General features: G+C 53.0%; 1 protein-coding gene across 2 annotated transcripts; it reads right to left on the bottom strand.

Annotated features, from left to right (window-relative positions):
* Nucleotides 1–837: 837 nt before the first annotated feature.
* On the bottom strand, nt 838–27,515 carry PLEKHM2 (pleckstrin homology and RUN domain containing M2). Of its 2 annotated transcripts, XM_064730405.1 has the most exons (20): nt 27,373–27,515; nt 16,718–16,824; nt 15,832–15,941; nt 14,299–14,398; nt 13,736–13,823; nt 13,091–13,277; nt 10,851–10,910; nt 8,422–8,635; nt 6,318–7,133; nt 5,986–6,055; nt 5,816–5,906; nt 5,087–5,151; nt 4,790–4,878; nt 4,080–4,212; nt 3,809–3,999; nt 3,451–3,516; nt 2,829–2,988; nt 2,458–2,637; nt 2,259–2,375; nt 838–1,944 (listed from the first exon to the last, which is right to left on the bottom strand). In XM_064730405.1, exons 1-20 carry the CDS (start codon nt 27,430–27,432, stop codon nt 1,807–1,809), a joined length of 3,042 nt encoding a protein of 1,013 aa, XP_064586475.1. In that variant the 5' UTR covers nt 27,433–27,515; the 3' UTR covers nt 838–1,806. The 2 variants fall into 2 exon arrangements, with proteins under 2 accessions (XP_064586475.1, XP_064586476.1); XM_064730406.1 differs by lacking the exon at nt 10,851–10,910.

The following is a 27,515-nucleotide window of genomic DNA, read 5'->3' as shown; positions in this document are numbered from 1 at the left end:
GCCCCGGCAGCCGCGTCCAGCCGGGCCCGCTCTCACGTGATGGTGCTGCCCCGGCGCAAATAGGGAAAAGCAGGCAAAAAAAAAAGGGCGGCAACATTGAAATGGAAACGGAGGGAGAGGAATTTTGGGGGCGCACGCAGTCACCCCCCCGCCCCAGCCAGCCTGGGGAGGAGGATGAGGACTGGGAAAGTCGCTGCGCTTGTGGCCGCGGTGCGGGGGGACCTGCAGAGGGTCCCGCCCGCCTCTCCCGGCGCTGTGAAATTGGAGCTTCCCGCGGAAAAATGCTGCGGGGGGTGGGGATGGCGGTGTCCCGCCCCCCGCCGTGCATTCCGATTTTGGGGCTGCGCAGGGACCCCCCGGTACCCCATGGCCGAGGCACCGCCGTGGTTACTGAGGGGCAGGACCCCCCCGTATCCCAGAGAGTGAGTGCACAACCCCTCCCCTGCCAGCGGCTGTCCCGGTACCCACAACACTTTCGTTTCGATGCCAGAAGTCAAGGAGGGTTTACGGCGACAGTGGTGATGCTGGGAGCTGGCCCTATGGCCGTTTCTTTCTCTTTTAGACTGGACTAAAGCTCCTGGATCCAGGGACAAGCAAGGACAAAGCATGAAGACTCCGTGTCCTGATGTGTAATTCCAAGTTGAAGCTACAAACGTGTCCCATTGCAGGGTTAACACTGTTGAGGAGCTCGAGGTGCACGTCCTCCCCTCTTTTCATCCAAATCCCCTTTTCATCCAAATCCTCCCTTCTGCCTGCCCAGAGCCGTCCCACAGGCTCCACAGTGACAGCAGGAGGAGCAGCAGCCCCAGGGGCAGAATGTGGCATGGGGCCAAGGCCGAGTTACCAAGGTCTATTTATTTGGGGAGGGGGGAAAAGGATGCAAATGTATGTACATATACATTCAGTCACGTATGTTTCCTCCCAGAAAAAGGCCCCGTGAACTTATATTACATGAGAAGGTCTCCAGGTTATTATTATTGTTATTAATATTATTTAAAAGCTGGGGTTGTGCCCCAAAGTGCTCGTTGTGGAGCGCAAGTGGCGATGGGTCCTCGCTGGCCTCAGATGCAGTGAGCTGAGGAGATGGGGACGTGTTTGGTGGCAGCCACATGACAATGTCCCTCAGGACACCTGAAGAACATGGGGACTCCATCTCTTCTCCCCCAGTGCACAGGGTCAGCATTAAAACCACAAACCGGCTGCTGAGATTTCCTAAAACCATGTTTAAGCCAAAGATTTGGCCTTGTTCCTTCTCCCTTAGCCTCAAATCTCCTGGACAGGCTGAGAGTGGTTCGGAGCCCGGAGGCCCCGGGCGAGCTCTCCAGGAGGAGGAGACGGGGCGGCGCCGGCTCCTCCTCCCAACGCAGCGGTGATTGTATGAGCAACAAAACATGCACGGTAGCGACTGAGCGTTCCCACCTCGCCCCGACCCTGTTCGAGAATGAACAAGTCCTCAGTCCTGCTCCCCACCAGAACGGGGATGTTCGTCCCAGCCCACACTGCTCCCACCCTCTCCCTCACTACTACTGGGACATTACTCCTCTGTGAAAGGCAAATTATTTGCCCCCTGGCAGCTGGACAAGGAGGAAGGTGCAGGTGGTGAAGCGTCTGGCTGCTCCCCAAACCACGCCGGGTGTCCCTGGCTCGGTGGAGAGCGCGGCTCTCCCTGGCTCGGTGGGGTCCACGCTGGAGGCACGGCCCTGGCGGGGACCAAGCGATGGCAGGAGGGTTTGGGGTGCCAGCTGCCCAGACACAGGCCCTGATCCCCAAAGCTGGCCCCCGTGAGCTGTCCTCCCCTGGGCAGGGCTAACACCAGGGGTCCCGCTCGGCCCGGCCCCGGCAGAGGCTGTCGCTGCGCTGCCAGGCGCTGTCGATGAGGCTCTGGGCATCCTCACACTTCTTCTTCACAGCAGCATCCAGAATGGCCTTGTGCTGGAGATCGACCTGAAACACGGGGGGAAGGAGGGGAACAGACAACAGTCACTTCTCCCTCTCACTGTAAAACCACCTCAAACCCACATGGGCAGGCCAGCTGTGTCATGGATATGGTGACAGTGGGGCTGACCCACATTCCTCCCACTCCCCTTGCCAGCACTGCGTGCTCATGGCTTGTCTTGCCAGTCCCCAAATCCCACATCCTGTGATTATTTGGAGCCATAGGAGCTCCCTGGCTCTCCTGCCCTTTGTGGGTTCACCCTCTAGGGACAAATTCATCCCTCTGCTCTCCCTCACTCAATGAGGGAGCCCCACATGCTCACCTGGTAGATGTTCCTCCACGCGACATTCAGTGCTGACAGGAACCTCTCCAGTTCTGTAGTGCAACTAAAATAAAGGACCCAGGGGGGCAGGAACTCCTTGGTGTCCTGAGCAAACTCCTAAACACCGAGAGAGAGGCCAGGGGTCAGCACTGGGTGCTCACCCAGCCCCGGGCAGCAGGTCCCAGAGCCCTGCCCTCACCAGGATGCAGTACTCCTTGCCAGCCTCCGTGGAGACGGCGGTGACATCGGTGAGCTCCGCGGTGCCCAGCGAGCGGAAGAAGCTGGTCTGGCAGTCCTCGTGGCACGTGAAAACCTTCTCATCTGTCAGCACCAGGCAGCAGGGAACGCACGGCGTCGGGGCAACACCCTGGGGGATCACCTGTGTGGGGTGGGGAAGGGGGGTAAAACCTGGCATGAAGGAGCCCCATCTCCATGGGTGCCCTGTGGGGAAACCCTGCTGGCTCAGGATAAAGCTGCCTGCTCCATCCTGACAGACATTCCTGCTCCCTTCAGCAGCGCCAAAGGGGCTCAGGGCAAAGCAGGCACGCTCGGGGCCTGTCCCCAGCTCACCCCTTTGGAGACAGCCTGGCAGAAGTACTGCATCCAGTCTGCCATGTCCTCCTCGTTGTCGGCGCTCAGCTCCAGGGAGGGCCGGTCCGTCAGGATCACCTGGAAGGAGTGGGGCCGGTCGGTGGTGTTGGAACGCCGGCATCCCCCGCACTGCTCGCCGCTGGGAGAGAGGGGGAGGAGGGACATGAGCGGGATGGATGGGCCAGCAGGAGCCTGAGAACAGCCTCTGACTGCCCTCCCTGGGCAGCACCTCGCCCCTGTTCCCACAAACACTCATTGCCCGTCCGTGACATCCCCTGGGATTGCTCCAAGGACCATCTCCAGGCTCTTCACATTGCAGGAGAGCTGGAGTTGAGCACAGTGGGTCTCCCAGCAGGGCTCTTGCAGGGGTGCATCACCCTTCAGAGGCCAAGGCCCCTTCCAAGGAAGGAAATGAGCCCATTTCCAGTGGCATCACCAGAGCCAAAACAAGTGGGCACCTGCCCCCAGGCAGGAGCAGCCGAGATTCCTGCAGCATGGACCAAGCCATGATCCAGCCTGGAACCCCTCCTGGACATCCCAAGGAGCTCCTGCTCCCCAGATCCCCATGGAGTCTGGGTTCTGTGTCCTACCAGCCACTCACCCCATGTTGATGGAGAGCAGAGGGGTGACGTCCGTGCGATCGGGGTACTGGTACAAGATCCCATTGCTGCAGTTTGGGAAGGAGAGAGGGGGGAACTGGGGTCAGCCCAGCTCTGGTGTCCCCTGCCCTTGGTCCCACAGCCACCCTGCCCTGCCCTCCACCCCTGCAGCCCTGTGGGGTCACATTCCTGCTGCTGGGCACCCACAAACTGTGGCTTTAGCCACCAAACCGGTGCCTTGGCCCCTTTAGGTGGCAAGATGAGTCCTCTCCCCCTCCCAGGCAGCTCTTGGGCAGCAAACTGCTCCCAGCACCTCCTCCCAAGAGCCCTGTGTGACCCCAGCCCTGCCCCACAACCCACCTGAGCACCACGAAGCAGGGCTTCCACTGCTCCTTGCCCAGGTAGGAGGTGCCTGCCTTGTAGTGCAGCATGCCATCCTTGGTGACAGCGTGCTCTGCAGAGGAGCAGCTGCTGCTGGAGGGCCCCAGCGCCTCATCCATGGGGTCCTCCCAGTGAACGAGGCCGTAGAAACGCACAACCACATTGCAGGCCTGGAAGAACCAGGAGGAGTCAAGGGAGTCTCCTGTGAGCCTTCATCACCTGCAGTGATGGTGGTGACATCCAAACTCACCTCACACTTGGATTCCTGTGCCACAAACTTGGCAAGTGCCAGCTTCTCCATGGTGGCATCCGTGAGGATACTGGGATAAGGGGGCTCCCGGCACCCTTTGATCATGGCTGACTTCAAGGAGACCAGGAAGAACCTGAGAGGGAGGCAGAGATCTCTGACAAGGCTGGGGCAAACAGCCCCTCATCTCCCTCATACACTCTGGTGCCCAAGGGGCTCCCCTTAACTGTGAGCCTCTGGTCTTCCAGACCAAAGAGCTGCAAAATCAACCTAGAGACCAAAGGTGATAGGAGGCTGCAAAACTCCAGAAATGAGACAGGTGACACCCAGAGGTGGTCACTCATCCCAGCACAGATCCCAGTATGGCTTGATGGTCACCTCCCTGAGCTGCCTGTGCACACAGAGACCTGGGACAAGCCTTGGAGCTCATCCCTACTCATGCCAAGTGACACAAGTGACATGTGGTTTGCATTGCCCAGAGTCCCAAACCTCAGACTGAGGGATGGAGTAACTCTTGATCCAGGGAAGATACTTTGATTGTTATGGTGGAAATGACTGAGGCATTTCCAGCTGCCAGCTGGGTTCAGCCAGTGGCACCAAACCAGCCCCCAACCCCCTCATGGGTGGCAGGACTGTCACGAAGGGCTGTCTGGAGTCTCCCACTGTCCCCAAGTCCAAGAATCCCAGAGTTCTGTGCTCAGTTCCCCACTCACTCAGTGAGAGCCACGTCGGCAGTGTCCAGCAGGAACTGCTTCCTCCGGTTGGTGCACACCAGGGTCACTGTCTGCTGATCCAGCCCAACCTGTGCCACACAGCAATGGTTAGGGAAGCCAGGCTGACTGGCCTGACTGGGCTTCTGGCCCAGGGAGAGACTCACTGATCACTCTACTGCCCAAAGACATGGGCACCCACAGAGGTGGCACTGCAAGGGGCATCCCTGCCAGCTCTCCCAGTCTCAAAGGTTCACTGCCCACGGACACAAAGCCACCCTCAGCCCTGGGCAGGCTCACCGAGATGTAATCCAGCTCGTTGTAGGACACGGCCTCCTCCACCATGTACGGCTTCTCCGCTGCCCCTGGCACAGACACAGGGAGCCACGTCAAGGGGGGCACTGCAGCCCCTCTGCAGCAGCAGCTGCAAACCGAGCCATGGCCCAGGCAGCACAGAGCCACGGGACACGAGCCCCCCATGAGCCCCAGGGTCCTGGGGGACAGTCAATCTGAGCTCCCTGCTGTGAGCACGGGGACAGGCCAGGGATGGTGTCACAGACATCTTTTATGAAAAATCCTTTCCTTAGGATTTTTTCCTCCTGAGAAGCTGAGAGGCCTCAGGAACAAAATGTAAACATTGATTATCTGCTGCTGTGGAATGTAACAGGTGCATCTGTGATTGGCCCATGTTGGTTGCTTCTAATTAATGGCCAATCACAGTCAGCTGGCTCGGACTTTCTGTCCGAGACACAAGCCTTTGTTATCATTCTTTCTTTTTCTATTCTTAGCTAGCCTTCTGAGGAAATCCTTTCTTCTATTCTTTTAGCTAATATAATATAATATAATATAATATAATATAATATAATATAATATAATATAATATAATATATATAATAAAATAATAAATCAAGCCTTCTGAAACGGACTCAGATCCTCATCCCTTCCCTCATCCTAAAATCCCTGTGAACACCATCACAGGACGGAGCCTCCCTCCCTGCCAGTGAGCCCAAGGCTGTGGGGATGTGATACCTTTCCGGATCAGGTACACGTAGCAATCTGTCAGCAGGACGTAGATCAGCTGCAGGTTCCCTTCCATGTGCCCCGTGCTCATTCGGATCATCTGCATGGAAAGAAAGGAGCTCTCAGCCTGGGGCTGATGCAGGCACAGAGCTGATCTTTAATTGATGGAGACCTCTTACCCTGAACAGCTGCTCCTCGTTCTCCCGAAAGACGTGGATCATCAGCAGGAGGAGATGGTTGTTATCCACCCTGCGGAGAGAGACAGCAGAGGATGGACATAGATGTGAGGCTGGGTGAGTCCACGAAGGGCAATCCCCTTCCTTGTGGAACATATCCATGATTTGGGCACTTGTTAGCTCCCCAAGGCCTTCTCTTCCTGACCCTTTGTGCCTCCTCTTCATCCTGGAGAAGGATGGGCTTTGCCCCCAAACCGAGGACAAAGGGAAAGGCGTTAACTTGAGCTAATGATTATTTTGAAGATGCTCTCTCTGCTGAGCACACCCATCCTCACCTGAACTCGGAGGGATGGGTCAGCTCCGAGGGGCTGCCCTGCCCTTCCTCCACCCCAGAGTCCTCAGCGCTGCTCGGGGAAGGGCTGGGCTGCTCCTTCTTGGGCTCACAGAGAGTCTGTGCGTTGGTGCTTTCTGTCTGGCTAGTTCGAGGTTCATCACTCGCCCTTCCAGACTCCTCTACTGCCCCAACTGCTTCTCCCTCTCCGCTTTCTTCTTCTTCAGGAGCCTCAGGGCTACCAGAAACATGTGGCGGTTGGCCAGGCCCTGGAGGGTCATGGTGGCCACCACCTGGTGCAGCAGCGTTTGGACTCTCGACGGTAAATCGGTAGAAGTCCATGGGGGCTGAAATCCCCTCGCTAAAGTCGCCAGAGGACGATCCATCCGGGGTCTCCCCTGGCGTGCCGGTCCGAAAGGGCTGCCCGGGGGGCTCCAGGGCGGCGTTCCAGCCCCCGAGGTCCAGCTGCCCGTTGAGCCTGTCCATGACCTTGCTCAGGGGCTGCCCCACGCTCTCCATGGACGTGTCCTTCATCTCGGGGATGCGCAGGGCCAGCGGGCCGAGGGCAGCGCGCTCCCCGCCCTCCCCCGGGGCAGCGCAGCCCCCGTCCCTCGGCGCCTCCTCCCTGTCCCTGTCCCTGTCCGTGTCCCTCGGCGCCTCCTCCCGGTCCCCCTCCCCGTCCCTCGGTGGCTCCTCCCTGTCGCTGAGCCCGTTGACGCCGCTGTCCCCGCTGGCCTCGGGCGCTGCGGGCGCCGCGCTGTTCGCTGCCTCCTCAGGCTTCACCTTCTTCTTCTTGCCCGTCTTCTTCTTCTTGGCTAACCTGTGGGAGAGAAGAACGTCACCCACTGTGCCTGCTTAGACTCTGCAATAGGCACGGGGCTCCAACAACGTTCCTTTGCAATTTTCCCTGTTGCAGAGAAATCCTTCTAATCAGGAACATTGCTCAGTGTGCAGCCATGTAGAGCCCCCATCTCTGTGCCAGTTTTCATGAGACAAACTATGGGCACTTTCTCCTACCTATCCCAAAAAGAGGTGCCACTGCTGACACAGCACCTTGGGCTTTCTTTCAGCTGTAAAGGGATCACAAATGGTTGTGGTGCTGAAATGACGTGGGAGAAATCCCTGGTTGAGATCAAGAAGCTGGGAAGGGAGGAGGTTTCTGGAGGTGCCAATGCCGTGTCCCCACCTGCCAGGAGAGGGAGATGCAGGTTGGAGCACACCAGGATGTGCTGTGGAACTGTTCTGGCACCCACAGCACCCAAACTGCTGCCAGGTCACCCCTGTTTGGGAACAGAGCCCAGTGCTCCCCTTCCCTGTGTCTGCCATGTGGGATGCTGTGTAAAACCCAGCTGTGTGCTCCAGCACAGCCCTGCTGGGCGGGTTTGGGGAGTCCCCGTCACTGGGTGTGAGCAGACAGAGCCTGGAGCTCTTTGTCTGGATTGAGGGCTCTGAGGGATCCCTTGGGGATCTCCCCTGCAGGAGTCAAACACCCAAACCCCAGCCAGGAGCTCTGCAGAGGCATCTCCCACGACAGGTCTGGCCACAGCTCACTGACAAACAGGAGGAGGAACAGGATGGGGACAAGATCCAAGCCCAGAGCTGCTGCAAAGCTGCCACCAGCTGGAGAGAGCTCCAAATAACTGCTCATGGATTACTCTGAGCCCTCTGACACACACTGGCAGGGGAAGGAGCTGATGTGTGTCACTATAGGACACAAAAGAACATAAGCTCATGCTGCTGTTCTCAAGGTGAAGAAAAAGGGGAAGTTTATTTTCTGACTCTAACATTTATAGTTTTTTAAGAGTGACAGTGCCACCTCTCCAATGACACTGGACAGACAGACTAACCCTTATCAACTTTCTCCTCTTCCATAAAGGAATGCAAAACAATGAGTTATTTACAGAAAGTGTGTGAGAAAGTTCGCTACAAGAATGTCCACATCAGAAGGCTTAGAAAATCTTAAAAAACCAGAGTGACAGATGTGGAATCAATCCAAGGGACCCACAGGGCTGAATAAAGGCTGCAGTACAGAGATTGTCCTTGCTGGGACAGAAAAGGTGACACATCCCCAGCATCTGCCACTCTGAGGCCAGCAGCTGTGTCCTTACCTGATGACCTCCAGCTCGGTGCAGCTCTCAGACTGGTCCGTTCCCTCGGGGGTGGCCTCTGCCCTGTGCACGGGTGTGGTGTCAGCAGAGGACGCTGCCTCAGCCCTGTCCTGGTTGAAGGGGTTGTGGCGCTGCTGCGTGGGGCTCCTGGCCGCGGCCCTGCCGCCGTTGGGCTCCGAGCGCGGGCAGCTCAGCGTGTCCGTCAGGTCCCCGTCTGCAGGACAGGGTGGGAGAGAGCATCAGCCCCGGCTCGGGCTCCTGGGCACAGCCAGACTGAGCCAAGCCACGCGCTGGGGGCTCGGTGTGGGCACCGTGCCATTGGCAGTGCCAGCAGCTCCTGGTGAGGATGGACAGCGAGGCCAGCGTGAGACCCTGCAGCCCCTCTGCAGTTCAGAGAATGCCTGACACAGCAGCTCAGTCACCCAGGAGCCAGCAGGCAGATACAGAGCAGAGGTGGAGTCTGAGGGAGGTGCTGAGGGGCCATTGCTCCTGGGCAAGGTGACAGCGAGCCATGAGGCTGCTGCTTCTCCCCTGCCGTGGCCGTGTCTCACAGACATGTCTTATGAAAAATCCTTCCCTTAGGATTTTTTTTCCTGAGAAGCTGAGAGGGCTCAGGAACAAAATGTAAACATTGGTTATCTGCTGCTGTGGAATGCAACAGGTGCATCTGGGATTGGTCTCATGTGGTTGTTTCTAATTAATGGCCAATCACAGTCAGTCTCAGACTTTCTGTTATCATTCTTTTTTTCTCTATTCTTAGCTAGCCTTCTGATGAAATTCTTTCTTCTATTCTTTCAGTATTGTTTTAATATAATATATATATCATAAAATAATAAATCAAGCCTCCTGAAACATGGAGTCAGAGCCTCATCTCTTCCCTGGTCCTGGGACACCTGCAAACACCACCACAGCCGTGGGAAGGTGCCTGCTCAGCTGGAAGGGCAGACACAGAGCCAGCCCGTGGAGCAGCAACCCTGACAGAGCTGGCTGCTCTCCTCTGCTCACATGAGACACACGTGGGGGCTGGAGTGTGCTGGAGAGGGGACACAGCATTCAGCAGGCAGCACAGACAGGGCAGAGCACAAACAGCTGGGCCCCTGTTAGTCTCAGAGGGAAAAAGAGCAGAGGAGAAGGGCTGCAGGAGTCATGCTTGGACTATTGTTATCTATTATCCATCCAAAATCATGGTTAAAAGAAAGTTATCCATGCCCTTCCCTTCTCCAGCACCATTCCTGGCCCAGTGGAAGGTGTCCCTGCCCATGACAAGGGATTGGAATGAGATGATCTTTAAGGTCCCTTCCAACCCAAACCATTCCATGATTCTGATTCCTTTCCACAGCCAGCTAAAGAGACCCCTTGGGAAGAGAACCACAGCCCTGGCAGACTGATTTGGGTGTAGGATTTGAGGAGGAAAATGAAACCTCTTGTAAAACTCTAATCCAGGCAGTTTGTGCTGGACGATTCCAAAACTCCACTTTGTTCTCACTGAAAAAGCTGCCCTGGAGCAGGGAGAGTCAGTGTGAGCTCTACCAGGGAAGTCAATTGGGTTTTATATCCTCAAATCCAGAGGGATCTGCCTTTCCCCAGCATCCCTGGGCTTCAGCCTCCACCCAACACCCCCACTGGAGCTGTTGGCTGCACCCTGGGTTTGGAAATCTGGTTTGCACCCTCCAGGGACAGAATAAACCACCTCTGTGACATCCCTGCGTGTGGGGCAAGAAAGAAGGTAAGAGGGAGCGTGTTAGAGCCCGAGAGCAATCCACATGGAATTCAGGCAGATTTCCCAAACAGTCCCCAAATATCCAGGTGGTCCCATCAACTCCATCCAGCTTTGACTGCAGAGGATGGAGTGTGGAGTGTTTCCTCTGGGGGTGAAGCAGAGAGGATGCTGCTCCAATGCAGGACCTGCACAGGGGCTGCATGTGGAAGAAGAATAAATTCCTTTAAGCTGGGTAAGTGCTCTTGGCCATAAAGGCCAGAGGTAGCTGGTAAGTGGGTTTAAAAAGTGGTAAAATTAATAAAAGTAATAAATGTAGTGACCCCAAACTGACCCACATGCTGGATATTGTGGTTTCATGGGAGAAGTTTTGACACAGGACAGGATGATCCAGGGAAAACAAAACCTCCCAAATTAATCCCTGCAAAATACCCAAAATTAAAGGCAGCAGAATTAGTTCAGCTGTTTTCCAGGGCTTTCAGGAAACCAATGATGGTGGATCAATTTTTCAGTCAGCATGCTGTGTGCTTTACCCCAGAGAGGAAATCCATGGCATGAGGGCAGCTGGCACATCCCACATTTTGGGCCTGGACAGAATTCCATCAGGACAGGGCAGTTGGTTAAAGAAACAAACATGGGAACATGCAGCAAGCTCAGGGGGCAGCAATGCAGACAGAAAACAAAAATGCTGTAAGAGATGAGCGTGTCCCACCTTCCCAGTCTCTGCTGGGCATGGTCTGCATTGCTGGAAAGACATCTCCAAAATCATAATCTACAAGAATGAGGGATAAAACTCAGGATTAGAAATACAGGTAGTGGGGAGGGAAGTGGGGAGAGTGTGAAGGGGATTTGGGGAGGGAGATGGGAATGGAGAGAAACAAAACAATTGCTCACTGGTATCTGAAACACATGAGAAAATAGGGAATGTGGATGTGAATGGAAACCAGCTGCTGCACTAGTGTTCCTTCTGGAACACCCATGATATGGGAGCTACAAAGGGACCAGGGAAGGGTGAAGGCCCCATTATTCAAGCTGCTGGGAAGCTAAACCAGATAAACAGTGTCACCTAGGGCCTGATCCTCTCTGGGAAGCAATTGAATCTCTCTGTGCCTCAGTTTCCCCACTTCACACTTACCTCCCATAGATACTGTGATGTTTGACTCATGAATGTTTGCAAAGCCAGGGATCTGATTAAAGGGGAAAACTTGTCCTCTGATCCTACAATCCCCAGTTCCACCTACACTCTCAGGGTAGAGACATGCTCCTGTTGAAATGATGAGCAGGGTAATGGTTACAGGGAAAAGTTCAATTCCTCCACACCAGAGGAGCAGCAGCAATTCCTGCCCTCCTGGGTTTTGGTCCAGCATTCCTACATCAGCACCAAACCCCTCTGTGCATGGGGAGACTGAGCCACAGAGCACAGCCACTGCCTGGACACATGGAATAGGCTGAGATGATGCCAAACCCAAAATCCATCTCCAAAATCTCCTGGATCTCTACTCCAAACCCCTCTTCTCTTGAGCTTTAATCAGCCATGAACCAGAAGGGTGGGGACATCCAGTGGCAGGGACAGGCAGGAGATGCCTGGCACAAGCCATGCTCTGCTGAGGGAGGAGCAGGAATGCAAACCCAGGGGTGCAGCACAACAGCTGCTTATGCCAAACCTCTGGGGACAGAGAACCTTCCTCTGGGATTTTTATTTCCAGGCTCCTCATGCTGTCTCCACCTTCCCTGGGATGCTGGAGATCTGGCAGGAGCAAGTCCCTAAAATCAAACCCTTCCCTGAGTGCACATGTGGTGAGCCCAAACCAGTGCTGTGCTTCAAGTCCTTTGTTAAAACAACTCCAATGCCCATCCCAGGCTGTTCCTTCTCAGCATCTTTAATACCTGCAGGTTCTGTCTTGCTCATAAAAGGCACTTGGTGACCCTTGTCTTGAGGAAATCCACCTGGGTGTGGGCTCAGGCCCAAATTCTCTGCATCCATCTAACAGCTCATTCCAACCCAACTCTATTCCACAATCCCTTTTGCTCAAACTGACATAAAAACCAGGACAGGGCCGATGCATTTTGGATCAGGAACAGCATCAGCAGAGCTGCTGCTTGATGTGAACGTGGTGGGTGCAGGACAGGAGCTCCCTGCTCTGGCTGCAGCAGACTCATGGTGCACACAAGTTCATCAGGAACAACACCCAGCCTCTCTGAAGGGATGAGGGGGTGGGTAGGACAATTTATCAGGCTGCTCAAGATGTATCAAGAGGAAAAACCAACACCTCTGAGACCACTGGCTGCCTTTCTCCCAGACTAAAGACACAGAGAAGACTCTGGAAACTACTCCCCTCCAGGGCCAGCACATGTGGCTCTGGACTGCCAAATAAACAGTTAAAAACCTCCCCTGCAGCCCTGTGTCCCTGCTGACCTGGAAGCCACATCCAGATACAGGCACAGCCTTTACTCTGTGGGGAGAGTCCTCTAATTCCTGCTAAAACCCTCAGGATGGGAATGTGGCCTGGGGTGCCTGCAGGGAATGTCCTTCTCTCCCAGTCTGAGGCACAGAATCAGCACAGAATGGTTTGGGTTGGAAGGGACCTTCAAGTTGACCTAATTCCACCCTCTGCCATGGGCAGGGACACCTTCCACTGTCCCAGGCTGCTCCCAGCCCTGCCCAGCCTGGCCTTGGACACTTCCAGGGATCCAGGGGCAGCCACAGCTGCTCTGGGTACCTGTGCCAGGGCCTCACCACCCTAACAGGGAAGAATTTCTTCCTAATACCTAATCTAAATTTCCCATCTCTTTGTTTAAAACTCTTAGGGGTTAAACCCATTCCCAAGGATGTAAGACAGGAGAGCCTCCCAGCCTGGCTGCTGGCTCTCCTGCTTTGCTCTCTTCCAGTCTAAAATCTGCTGCCTTATCTGCAGGGGATGTGGGAAGAACACATGGCCAAAGCCCACTGACCCTCGCTGGATGGAGCGATGGCGCTGTCGTCCCACTCCAGGTTGGTGGAGGTGACAGAGTTGAAGGAGTTGAGGGAGAGGCTGTCGGAGCCGTGCACGGAGCTGGGCAGGCGCTCCTCGAAGTCCAGCAGGTGCTGAGGTTTGTAGTAATCCGGCATGTAGGGGGCCAGGTCCAGGTATGGAGCATCCTGCAGGGCAGGGAGGGCTCAGAGTCAGGCTGCAGTCACTGTCTGTGGCACAGCTGGGGGGAAATGCCACCCCACCAACACGGTGGGACTGCCCCTTGAAGGTCCCTTCTCAGTGTCCATCTCAGAGGAAACCCAGTGGTTTTACCAAGGGTTATCCAGTGGATTTGTGTTTTCTGGAGGGACACCAGGGTTTTGTACCACACTTGCAGAGCTCAGCTCCTTTATCCCCATCAATCTGCCCTGCAGCTGCCCTGTTCCTCCTCCAAGCAGTGAAGAACTGAGCAACAGGAATAAATCCCATTGCTGGATCCCTAAAGAAGTCTTTCCCAAAATCATCAGCATCACATTTTCAGCTGAAAGTCCGCCCTGGACCAAGCAGAGGGATCTATCCCACCCTGGCCTTCCCCTGCTCCACATTCCCACTCTCCCAGAGCAGGGAGAACAGATCAAACACTCACCAGGTCCAAGTCAAAGCGGATGAACTCCAGTCCAGACACCAGTGTTAAGAACAAGGTCAGATGGTCGTGACTGCAGACCAGGGCGTTCCTGCCACAGGGAGGAACAAAAGAGCTTTACAGATCAGGGAAAGAGGAGGGGCAGCTACAAGGGCCCTTCTGTTTCTTTGGGGGCGTCTCTGAGCTGCCATAGATCAGCTCTGGAGCTGGCAGCCCACTCCTTGCCTCTGTGGCAGCCACTGTGTGCTGTCCCCAAACTGAGCTACAGCCACATTTCCAGGTGTCCAGCAAAGCTGGGTGCCCAGACAGGAGCTCAGCAGCTCCTTGGAAATCATGGAAAAATATAAAGGGGACTGCAGAGTAAAAACAGGAACTAGGAGAAATGCTTGCAGGGCCTCATAGAAATAAGAGGATGTTCACATCTAGGACCCTTAAATTAACAAATAAATCCCACAAGGAAAAAAAATCAAACCCTAATCAACTTCTTGTCCCCCACTGGTAAATTCAGGTTGGCTTCTGAGCAGGAGGGATGTCAAACATTGCCCAAAGAAGGACTGGATACTCACTTGACATAGTACTTGTGCAGCAGGCTGAGGTTCTCCTGGAACAGCCTCAAGTAGCTCTCCAAGGAATTTTCATTGAGGGCAAGGTAGAGCCAGGCCCGGCCTGGAAACAGAGCAGCAGAGATTTATCTGGAAACACCTGAGAAGTGACACAAGCCTAGAAATAGTCATGAATTAGTTAAAACCCCTCAGATCATTCATTCGTGTCATTTGAGGGGAGAAACTGTGAGGGAAATTGGGAGGGGAACGCCAGTGAGAGATTCAGGATTTGGAGTAAAATTGGTGAGAGACAGGTGAAGAAGGAGCCACACAACTGTGTCTCTCCAGCAAGATGGGAGCCCTGTCAGAAGTGCTGGGAGAAGGGAGAGGCAGAGGGAGAATTGTCATGAATCAGCCCAGGTGAGATTTGACACAAATTCTGGTGCAGGGAGAGGTGACAGTAGAGCCTGTGCTCAGCTCTGCTCTCACCAGCACAGGACCAGGACAAGGCAGGTGTTTGGATAAGCAGGCACAGAGGATCTGGGCATGGTCTTGCATCAAAAGTGGCCTCGATGGTCCCAAACATCTGCTATGGACAACTCAGAGCAGGGAAAATGCAGAATCACACACATGACTGCTACAGCAAGATGTGGGGTGAGAGGGGATGCTCCCATCTGCCAGGAACCCTTCCCAAGGGTACAGCCCTGCAGGATTCCATCTGCCAGGAACCCTTCCCAAGGGTACAGCCCTGCAGGATTCCCATCTGCCAGGAACCCTTCCCAAGGGTACAGCCCTGCAGGATTCCCATCTGCCAGGAACCCTTCCCAAGGGTATGGCCCTGCAGGATTCCATCTGCCAGGGACCCTTCCCAAGTACAGCCCTGCATGGATTCCCAACTACAGGAACCCTTCCCAAGGGTACAGCCCTGCAGGATTCCATCTGCCAGGAACCCTTCCCAAGGGCATGGATATGAAGGATTCCCATCTGCCAGGAACCCTTCCCAAGGGCATGGCCCTGCAGGATTCCATCTGCCAGGAACCCTTCCCAAGGGTACAGCCCTGCAGGATTCCCATCCTTCCCAAGTGCTACCCTCTGCCAGGAACTCTTCCTGAGCTCATAGCCCCACAGGACTCCCATCTGTCTGGAGCCCTTCCTGAGGGTATGGCCTCTTGGGTTCCTGGCAGCAGAAGCCAGGCTACACCTCAGCACCCAGCCCCGAGGCACAGTGACATTATTTCCAGAGACCTCACACGGTCATGGCAGCACTCCCACCTCCTTGGCACAGGCTGCCCAGGGAAGCAGTGCAATCACCATGCCTGGAAATGCTCAAACTACGTGTGGATGTGGCACCTTGGTGGTGGACATGGCAGTGCTGGGCTAACGGCAGGACTCGATCTCAGAGGTCCTTTCCAACTTTAAGGATTCTGCAATTCCTTTGCCTGGGAGCTGGATCCCAATGGCTCCCTCAACCCACCAGCAGCCCCAACTCCTCAGCACAACCTGGGCCTCGCCAGGGGTCCCCAAAGTGACAGCTGGGGACACTGAATGAGCACTCACTGCGGCCCAGGTTGGTGGCCACGTGCTGCAGCACCTCGATCTGTTTGATGGCTTCCCGGCGCGTGAAGTGAACCACCAGCACCCAGTACCCCGAGGAGAGATCTTGCAGCCTGCAGGAAGAAAAATCCCAGAGGAAAATGAAGCAAAAGCTCCACCCCAATGCCTGCCTAGATGCTTTCCTCATGCTGAGCTGTCACTGACATATTTTCTGGAAAAATCCCCTTGCCCAGGATTCTTCTCCTGAGAAGCTGAGAAGCCTCAGAAAAAAAGGAAAACAATAATTATCTGATCTGCTTCTCCAGTGTTTTGCTGCTTTGGAATGTGATTTGGAGACTGTTTATCCAACAGGTGCTTGTTTGATTGGCTTCATGTGAATTGTTTTAACTTAATGACCAAACACAGTCCGGCTGTGTTGGGACTCTGGAGAGTCACAAGTTTTTCATAATTATCTTGTTAAGCCTTCTGTAAGTATCCTTTCTCTATTCTTTAGTATAGTTTTAGTACAGTATTATTATAACATAATAGAATAAAATATATTATTATATATAATCATATATTAATTATATATAATACATTATATTAATATATAATTATATATAATATTTATATAAAATATATTAATCTATATCATACACATATTACATATATAATAAATATAATAGATATTATAATATACAATAGAATATAATATATAGATAATATATAACACACAATATAAAATATAGAATAGAATAGAATAATAAATTAGCCTTTTAAGAATATGGAGTCAGATTCATCTTTCCTCCCCACAACAGGGGACCCTAAAAATACCACACCAGGCTTTTTCCATGGGAAAGCAGCACCCCAGAGATCCAGGGCAGCACCCCAGAGGTGGCTCCAGGCTCACCCGTAGAGCAGAGCGTGGTCCAGGTGCTCACAGAGCCTCTGCAGGACCTTGTCGTGGTTTCTGATGGCCGGTGTCTCATCTTCACAGGCAGCAAAGTAGCTCTGCAGCTGCAAAAAAGAAGGGATGGGATGCCTGGAATGCTCTTCTCCAGCCCACGAGGAGCAGGTGGAGGTGCTAAACACTCACATCACTCATTTGTGATCTCTCAGCTTGCTAAAGCCTGTTACAGGTTTTATTTATGGGGTGTAGCTGATGGTTTTGAGAAGACCCTAAAGGCAGGAACTGCAGGGAGAACCTTGCCCAGGGTCCCCACATCTCCCAGCCCAGCAGTGCTGTGGTGGCTGCACAACCAAGCTCCCCAATGGTGAGCAGCCCCTTCCCTCCCAGCCAACACTGCAGCAGGGTCTGCTGGTTCAGAGCAGAAATAAACCCCAGCTCTGCTCTGTTTCTGGGTCTGACATGGATCAGGCCTCTCCTGGCTTTTGCTAGAAATCCTAGAAATCCCCTTGCACCCAAATCCTCTATCCCTTCCCAGCTGACCCCCAGGCCTCCTCCTGCCCCCAGAGCTTAGGGATCTATTTAGGTCCTGTCTCACACACCCTTGGCATCCAGGCAGGGAGATTACTCTCCTGGGATGTAATCTCAGCTGGACAGGCCATGGCTGTTTGCTGGCTGTCAGCTGAGCCACAACAATATTAGAGACGATATCTGTGTTATTTTAGTGACCTGACATGTCTTTGCCAAACCTCACTAGATGACAGATGTGTAAAACTCAAAAAACTTGACATTACTGTGCTTGTCAAATCTGACCCGTCCCCTAAAACATGTTTTTGCTCCAGAATTATCACTAGAGAAGCTCCTTTTGGAAAAATCATCCAGTCCTGATGTGCAGTTACCCAGGGCTCAGAGAACAGCTCAGGGCCCCTGGGAACACTCTGAGGAGTGTGAACATATGATCTCCAACACCTTCCTGGCCCAAAGACCTTGCATCCCTCTGTGATGGGGTCTCTTGTGTTGAGATGACCCCAAGGTGTTTGAAAGTCTTTTTTCCCAACACTGAGACCAAAAAAGAAGCCGAGATGTGTTGGTTCTGCTTTTCAAGGCTGTTTATTTTTTCTTATCTATAACATTCTCTTTCAAGATCTGTCCAGCAGGTCAGGCTGAGGCACACTGACCGCCCTCGGGGCAGTGTTATCCTTTTATACTCAGAACTACGTGTACTTTATTTACAGTAATTTTCCAATACCTATCACCTGTGTTAGACAGTCTGTCTCTACTCTAAACCAATCCAAAAGTGCCACCATCACCCAGAAGATGGAGGATAAGAAGAAGGAGGACAGGACATGCCCAGATTCCTCCATCTTGCCTTCTGAACCCTCATTCTAAAAACCCCAAAATTCTACTTTTCTACCCTGTGATAAATTCACTATCATTCTACTCAAACTCTTGTGGCTTGTAACTCTTCACACAAAGTTGGGAATTGTTTCCATGGGCTAAAATCAAAGGCACAGGTGTCTGTGACTCTGTACCAAGGTTTCTGAGCCCCCTGAGTCCTCCAGGGCAGCCAGAGCTGGGTTCCAACACCTCTGGAGCTCTCAGGTAAGATGGCAGAGCCAGGCAGGTTCCTGCATGGAGCTGGTGCCAGCCCTAAGGTGGATGAGAGAAAACTGCTGAGCGTGGAGAATGGCAGCCAGAGCTCCCTGATGGTGGCCCAGCCCTGCTCTGCCTGTCCCTGTCCCTGTCCCAGCAGGTGAGTCCCTGGGGAAGCACATGCACAGCCAGGATTGCAGAGGCACCTCTGGGTGTTCTGGAGATCCTCAGGGGTTTTCACAACACCCACGTGAGACCTGGAGCATTTCAGCTCAACACCTCCTATCCATCATTGGGAGGAAGCTTTTCCAGAAGATTCCCACTGTTTGTAGGCAGCCCAGACTGAAGCAGAGAGGAAAATGCCCTAAAATACCACTATTGAAGAAAATGCCCTAAAATACCACTATTGAACAAAAAATTCAGGAGGTACCTGCAGCCAGTGTTTGAAGCAGCAGCAAGGACATCAGAGGAAGAAACAAACCTATAATTTAGAGCCATATCCCTCAGGTGATGGATAAATGGAGTCATGGGGATGATGTCCAAGAGCTGGAACTCACTAAAATATCCCATTTTGGGGAAAACTGAGGCAGAGGCAAAGATCTCACAGGACATGAGCCAGCACTTGAAGGCAGATATTCCTGACTTGTCCCAACCAGGCTGTGGGCTCTGCAGGGAGCTGGGGCACCCTTGGAGGAGGTTCTGGGTGTTTCTGCAGGCTCTGTGCTGGTTGGGGAAATGCAGCTGTGGGGGACAGCTGGGAGAACAAGAATAAATCAGGCATTTCGTTAGCTCACCACTGAAAAAAATGAGACACAGCTTGGGGAGGTCAGTTTGGAGGGAACTTGGAGCCTGTCTGTGCCTCTGACCGGAGGAATTCCTCGTGACAGACACACTCCAAGCCTGGGCAGCACAAGAGATGAGGAAATAGAAGTAATTCCTCTTTTTTCTTTCCTCCTTTCTCCCAAAATAACTCAGAACTTTGTCATGCTCCTTCCTGCAGCCAGTGCACACAGGGATGGTGCCACTCCCAGCATCCCTCCAAAATAACCATGGCCAAAGGCAGGCACGGCTCACTGGAGCACAATTCCCAGCAGAGACCAGGCAGGTGAGTCCCTGCCCAGCCACCCTGGCCAGGGAGGAAACAAGACACAGCAAGCCTTGGGATCTCCTGGGTGGAGTCACCCTCCAGCCAGGGTGGGGAAGGACTTGCCAAAGCTGATGGGGAGGTGTTTCTGGCTTGGGAAGAAGGGCGAAGACACATGGAGAAAAGTCAGGATGAAACAGCTTTTCCAGCTGGGGAACAGAGTCCAGCTGTGCTGTTTGTCAAAGATTCAATGCCTAGATGAAAATTTGTAGGAATTACGACCACCAGCACCCAGCAGCCATGATGGGTGATGTGGCACTGCCCCAAAAATGGCATTTTGCAGAGTGTTTATATGGAGTCTCCTGTTATAAAACACACATGGATAATTGAACCAGCCTCTCCTCCTGCAGTCAGACCTGTCTGGGAGGTGGTGACCAACTCCATGAGGCACCCACAAAGCAGCTCCCTGACACAGCTGGGCTGGAGCCAGGGGGATCAGGAAGGAGGCAAATAATTGGGTTAAAAACACACACCATTCCTGCATTTCTGCAGAGATGCTCTTCCCCTCATCTCCTCTGCACCCCAAATCCATAAGGAAGGGCTGATGGCTGCCTCAGATGGAGGACTCATGATCCTGAGGGGCACAGCAACGCCTGGAGCCCTGACCCAGGGCTATTTATGGACATTCCTGTGGCCAAAAGAAGCCCTGCTGGCATGCAGAAAGCATCCCAGCCATGCAGCCACAGGGAGCACTGTGCAGCCTGGCCAGGTCTGAGCACAGAACCTGCTCAGGGAGAGGGCAACAACAGCCCAGCCATGGCTGAACACACCTGGGAGAGCTGGAGCACAAGGGAGTTTGTCCAACAGCAACAGAGACCTGGCTGCCACTGGGAAACACAGCACTGAGGAGGAGGAGGAGGATTTAATTGCTGTTTATCAAGCACAAATTCATTTTTCTAGCAGCGACACACCCCACCCCAACGCTGGCACGCGTGAGAGAGGCTCTTCCTTGCACAATTTTATAACCTGTTACTGCAGTGCTTCTCAATGAGTGTGGAGATTTCCAGGCTGATCTGCAGAGCTCCTGTATTTGTTGGCTTCCCTTGCAACCATCAGGGAGGTGTTCTGGAAAGCCCATTCCCAAATCGAATCATTCTTGTGGTGGTTGTGAAATCCCTTCAGTAATTCTAAAACCTCACTGGAATATTGAAATACTCTCCTGACCTGTTCAGGGCTGGCCTCAACCCAAGTGAGTCCACATCTCCCCTCTGTAAATCTGCCCTGCAGATGTTTCACTGCAGCTTTCCAACATCAATTCCATTTCACTTGTTCTGCCTGGTATTTCCCTGGCAGGACAAACAGGGTGGAAGAACAACAAACACCCTTTGCATTCCTCAGCTCCTTAACTGGGACTGGAAAGGTGCTTCAAAACCCTCATTCCACCCACAGCACATGCTCTGAGGGGTTTTTCCCACCTGGAAGAGCTGAACACCCTCAGGAGCAATCCTGGAGCTCCAGGGAGCACAGGAAATGGGAACTGGCCTTGTCCCAAGCAATGACAGCTCAGTGACAAGGGAGGACACAGGGGAAAGGCCAGGACAGACAGCTCAGAACTCACTTTCACACCTGCTCAGGGGGTACAGACATGCAATGGCAAATGCATAAAGAGGAGGCTGAACTCCTGGGCCTGGAAAACTCCTGGTTTTCCATACCATCCATAAAAGCAGGCTGAATGCCATGCACTGGTACAACACAAAGCCCTAAAACTCCACCTTCTAGCAGCACAGTTTGGAGGTCTGACTCAACACTCCCTACAAACCAGCACTGGCCTCAGCCGCTCCCACTTGGCTTTCCCCAACTTTGTGTAGCAACCCATTAGCGCCTGGGTGAGCTGGAGTTTGGTGTTTTTTATTGCCAGATGTCAATAGACTCACACCCAGCATCATTCAGAGAGAGCTAGTCCAGAAAGTGCTGCTAGAAAAGGACGACACCAGATAGTTCACTATGGGAGATTGTTGGTGCAGAGAGTACTAAAAAGGAGATGCGGTCTGCTCATGTGTGAAGGGGCTTTTAAACTTCACACAAAAGTGCACTGACATGGTGGAAATGGTTTGGAACATGTAAATAATTTTCCAAGATAAGACTGTACGTCCTGGAGGCAACCACTGCTGCTGACCCAAGCTCTTCGGGCGAGGAATCTTTTACAATTAATGACACAGACGAGAAAAGAACAAAGCTCTTCGCATCTTGAACGGCTGCCAAGGCCACCCGGGCTTTCCAGGCCATCCAAACAGCCGTATAATCGGACACTGGGAACACCATTCTCATACAGTCCAAGGCTCTTTGGCTTCCTTCACTATTTCTAAGCAGCAAAGCTTGCAGCAGGCTGGACACGGTGACCAGACAGAGAGTTATCCGGATTTAGAGCATCTGTGCTCTGCACATAGCGCAGGCTAGCAGACAAGGTCCCTGAGCTAACCAAAGGCAGGTGGAGAGGTCACATACTCAGCATAACAGAAAAAAATAGATTTTATGGGGAAAAAAACCCAAGTCCAGTGGCAAACACACCAGAAGCAAGCAAAGTGCTGCTCCCTCAGAGAGCTGCTGCTCTGAGCCCCTCCCCACCACCCATGGCCTCCAGCCCCTGCTAAATTCAGTTACACCTCTTGGAGCAGCTCACCAGAAATGGGGAAAGCTGAAATCACTCAACAGCCACCAAAATTGTGCAATCAGAAGCAGAGAGGCTTGGAGGCTTTCCTTTAGCTCCTTGGGAAAACCACGGCCAAATTCACCCTCCCAAGCCAGCTGCTCCCCCAGCAAAACGCTTTGTGCCAGAGAGAGGAGAACAAATGGGATGTTTTAGTTCCCAAAATGTTATCACAGGCTGGTCCATCCTCAGCTCCAGAGCTGATTTTGGATGTTATGGAGGACAAGCATCAGTTTAGGTACCTGCAGACCCCAATCCCCTTAAAATTGTGGATGTGACTCTGTGACTACTTTAGTGGCTCCTGGATGGCCAGGCAGGGAAGTTTCCTGAGCACTGGGATGAGGCAAGAGGAATTTCAAAAGAGATAAACTTTGAAATACTCAAGCAACACACAACTATGATGAGAGCAGAACCACAGCACCACAGGGACAAAGCCCATGGAGGCCCACCAAGACACACCTGTGGACTTGCTGAAAGCACCTGAGTGACCTCTGTGTCTTCTCCTCATGGACAACTGCAGCTATGATATTTTCTGAAAAATCTTTTCCTTAGGATTTTTTCCTCCTGAGAAGCTGAGAGGTCTCAGGAACAAAATGTAAACATTGATTATCTGCTGCTGTGGAATGCAACAGGTGGGTCTGTGATTGGTCTCATGTGGTTGTTTCTAATTAATGGCCAATCACAGTCAGCTGGCTCAGACAGAGTCCAAGCCACAAACCTTTGTTATCATTCCTTCTTTTTCTATTCTTAGCCAGCCTTCTGATAAAATCCTTTCTTCTATTCTTTTAGTATAGTTTTAATATAATATAAATCATAAAATAATAAATCAGCCTTCTGAAACATGGAGTCAGATCCTCATCTCCTCCCTCATCCTCAGACCCCTGTGACACCGTCACAGACAACTCAGGAGCTCCATGAGATTGCTGCTACCTCACCCACGGGCTTTTGGCAGCTGGCAAGCCTGGTACACATGGCAGAGGAACATGCAGGAATGCCCTCTTCATGTGGAACCTGCAGCAGCCACAGATGTGAGTGAAGGAAAGACCTTGGCAGGGATAAAACCCCAGTGGTCTTTGAGCCAGAGGTGCCTCTCAAAATGGAGCAGAAGGCAAGAGACTGTTTGGCTGTTTTCACATCTCTGTGCTGGGCTAAATAAATCCACAGGCAGAGATTCCCTCCGTGGTTTGAGCAGGGATGCTCCTCTCAGGACACAGCAGGCTCCAAGCCCTGCCCAAACCCACCCTCCCTCACTGTGCAGGAGAAGCAGAGGTGTCACAAGGCAGAGCTCAGCAGCTCAGGAGGCTGCAATGGCATTTCAAAGGTACAGGGCTAAAAATCCAACCTGCAGACAGGCAGCAAAGGCTCAGCATTAACTTGCTGTGAGGGCAGTGGAAACCTTCCCAAAGTCATGCAGAAACGGAGCAGAGCCAGAGCTTTTGGCAACAACTCCTGCAACGTCAGCAAAAACCTCTGCTCCACCTGATTGACATGCACCAAGGATCAGCTGCTCCAGAGTTCATGGCAATGTGTGTCCTTCAAAGGCAGCAGAACGGCCTGAAAAGCAGAGAGGAGTCCCAAAATTCGGGATTCTAACCTCTTTTCTGATTTTACATTCAGCTCCTGGAATTGTCCACAATAACACTGCTTAAGGATTGCATTTTCACCACCTAATCCCAGGTAGGAGAGCACTAAACCCCTCCTGAGCCTAGGGAATATTCTGGGAAACCCAAAAGAACACAAACCACCAGCTTCATGGACCAGGGATCCTGTGACAGCTCCTGCCCAGCAGCAGATGCTTGGCCAAGGATGGATTTGAAGTTGTTGGCATTTCTGGAATGTTTGGAGCTCACCTGGGCAGCACCAGGACACTGCCCTCATCCCACTGCCACCCTACACAGCAGCATCTCCCAAAAGGAAACAAGCAGCCATAACACGCCCATCCCCACAGCCTTCTACCCCAATAAAGCCCTAAATCTTCACAAAAAACAAGGGTCAGGCAGCAATCTGTGCAGTAATTTGAGCTGCAGCACAGCCCTCTTAGCAGAAGGGGAACTGAGTGGGAAAAGGGAAATTAAACAGCCACAACACTGTCCATGTGTGCAGAAAGCATCACACTGTGAATTAATCTACAGCTCCCAGGGAGGACACAGAGGACAAGCTGTAGATGGGAAATCAAACCCATGCTCCCAATTCTCTTGGAAATGAAGCAGGGATCCAGCTCCCCAGTGCTGAGCTTTCCCAGCCTCTCCTGAAGCCAAAAGCAGAAATTTCCTGGCATGTCTCTGGTTAGAGAAGCCTATTTTGTCTAAGTTGGGTGTTTTGCCTCACTTTCCAGTGGAGGCTGACTTCACACCTCCACCTCACACCTCTGAAATCCACAGCAGAGCTGCCACTGATCTTCCCCCTGGTACCTGGGAACCACACAGAGACCCCACAGGCTGGAATTACCCTCCCCAAGCACATTTGGTGCTTTTCCATCTGTGCTCCATCCCTCAAGCCTTTCCAGGAAAATAACAGAAATGGACCTGTTCACTGAGGTTTGAGGGGTTTGCTTGGAATTGAAGCAATTTTTTTGCTGTGGATTTGTAAAGCATCCACACACCCATAATCCCAGTTCTATCATACAGTTTTAGAAGCCTTCTCCACAACCTCAAGTCAAATGCAGTGTTCTCTTAGGAATCAGTGCCTATCAGCATAGAAAATCTAAAATTTTCAGTAGCCAGGGCTCCAACATGCACCAATCCCCCACTCCTAAAATCCAGCAAAAACTGAAATCACAGCCAGCTACAGCCCCAGCCCTGAGTGTCAAACCCTTCCCAGGGCTGTGCTGCTGCTCCTCTCCTTCCCCATCTGAAGCACAAGGTGCTTTTCCCTGGGCAGCTCCATGAAAATAAAGCATTGCTTCCTCTCCTTTGGGTCTGCAGCTGAGAAAAGAAAACCCCCACCATCCCCACAGACACATCCAAATCCTCCACTGCACACCTGCAGCACTGGTGAAGTAAGGAGTGAGCAGCCCACACTGTGAGGAAGCTCCTGAAATCAGAGGCAGGATGCTTGGAGAACTCCTCCAAACCCCATGACACAATTCCAGTGCCAAGGAGTTACTCAAGAGGAGGATGACAGAGTAGGATTTCCCAGCACAAAGCCACTTGCTCCCTTAACCTGCTACTTTACTCTTGCCACTCACAGGGAAAAAGAGGATCAGGGATTTCAGGCTGAAGTAGGAGAGGTAAGCACTGGGAAAAATCAGCAGCTCCGCAGTGATTTCCCTGAGGAAGGAGAATTGCATCCTGGGGGTAAAAAAGCAGGGTGGAATTTCACCATGGCCTGAGTTTGGTTTCACTGGGATGGTAGAAATTAATCCATCAGCCTGAAGCAGGCTCCTACACTTCCCTGAGTTTTGGATGAACAGGCAGGATTAGAAAATCCCAAAAGTTTCACTGCTGGACCAAGACAGGAGTTGGCAGGGATTGGGCAGGCCAAGGTGTGCTGGCAGAGCTGGAGCTAAAGAGTCCTCTTCAATCACAACAGTAATTAAAATAAACATGTTGGTTTTTGAGCATTTCCAAACGTGATCTTCCAAGGATTTTGTGAATGCAAAGAAATTAGGTCCAACCAATCCTGTGTGGGAAGTTGTATTCCTTATATATACAGGGAAACTGAGGCAGAAGCAATCCAGAGCATTGTGACAGAGCTCAGAGCAAGCTGAACTGATTTCCAGATAGATATAAGATTATCCTTAATTCTCAGAGGATAAAAAGGAAAGAGACCAGAGGTCAGGGTCATCCATGGAAGAAAAAAACTGGGAGAGGTTTGCACATCCATCCTACACCCCAGAGGCAGTGTCCAGCCATCCCCTTCTTAATAGTACCAGGAATTCGCCCAAGCTGGTCTTCATAAAACAAGTTTTCATGGATGAATCTGTGTCAGAACACACTGCAAAGCACAGGAAAACTCCTATTCCATAAGGCAGAGGAAACCCAGCAACTGGAGAAACAACAGCAAGTCCAGGCAGCCTTTGACCCAAAGCTTGGGACAAACACAAATGAAACTCCTGTTGCCTCCTCAAATGGAGCAGAGGTTCTTTTTCAAGGCTGGTTGAAGCTCATGTGTGGGCCAAACCAAAACTTCCAGCATGTCCTTACAACTCTCTCCTTTGGCCTTCCCAAAGATTTCAGCATCCTGGTCCCCTCTGTGCTGGCTCATGGATGTTTCCACCACCAGGATGGGCTTTAAGGAACCACCCAAGCAGAAACAAGGGGCAAGGAGGAGGTGAGAGGACCCAAGTTCAGAGCATTGCTTTGCGTGCACAGAGCAGGGCACAGGAATGAACCACACATTCCCTGTGTACATGGGGAGAATGTCCCAGGTCCTGTGCCCCCCACAGGACATGCCTGGCTGGAGGGAGAACCTCTACAGAGATGGTTTTAGGCTGGATTCCAAATCCCTCCTGAACAGAGCCCCAGGAAAGAGTCCCCCCAATCCTGTCCTTTGAAACGGGGAATCCTGGGCAGGACAATCCCAGTATATCCCAGCCAGCTAAAACAGAGGGTCCTGGGGTGGCCCTGGCAGTGTCCCTTTGGTGGGGTGACTCCACACCCCAGATGTGCCACCCCCACCACCAGAAGAGCTGTGTCCAACCTCATACCCTCAGCACAAGGACACTCCCGAAAGTGTCCACCTCTGGCAAAAGGGATGCTGAGTGCCCTTGACCCCACGCTCCTGTCCCAGAGTCCATCAGTATCCCTGGGATTTATTATTTCTTGGCTATGGGGGTCTGTAGGATTGTCCCCCAGCCCCATCCCTCAGGCAGAAGGTCCATAGGGACCCTTCCTTCAGCCCTACACCCACGGCAGTGGTGTGTGGTCCCCAGGAGTGTCCCCAGCCCTGCATATCAGACACAGCCACCATGGGCAGCCCTGGGCAGAGGGGAGCCCCCAGGCCCACAGCCCCACCCTCAGCCACAGGACAGTAGGGGTCCCAGAGCTGTCCCCAGCACCAGCTGAGGGGGGTCCCCATGGATGTCTCCAGGCCCAGAGCGGGGTTCCCAGGGCAGTCCCCAGTTCGGCAACCCCGGCACTGGGGTTCCCAAGGCTGTCCCCAGTTCTGCAACCCCGGCATTGGGGTTCCCCAGGGCCGTCCCCAGTTCCGCAGCCCCGACATTGGGTTCCCCAGGGCTGTCCCCAACCCCCGCAGCCCAGGGGTGTCCCCAGGCCCAGTCCTTTCAGCACCGCGGGTCGATGGCCGCAGCCCCCGCCGTGCTCCCGCTCCCACCTTCTTGACGGAGAGGGAGATGTTCTCCAGGATGCGGTCCTTCACCTCCGCCGGCTCCATGGCGCCTCCGCCCGCCGCCGCCGCCGCCGCCCGCCGCGCCCGCCCGGCGCAGGCCGAGCGCCGTCCCGCCCGCCGGGCCCGCT

This window comes from Zonotrichia leucophrys, chromosome 21 (genome assembly GCF_028769735.1).
Source record: "Zonotrichia leucophrys gambelii isolate GWCS_2022_RI chromosome 21, RI_Zleu_2.0, whole genome shotgun sequence".
Taxonomy (NCBI): domain Eukaryota; kingdom Metazoa; phylum Chordata; class Aves; order Passeriformes; family Passerellidae; genus Zonotrichia; species Zonotrichia leucophrys.
Note: the sequence above shows the minus strand (reverse complement) of the source record. Positions and strands in the feature narration are given on the sequence as shown.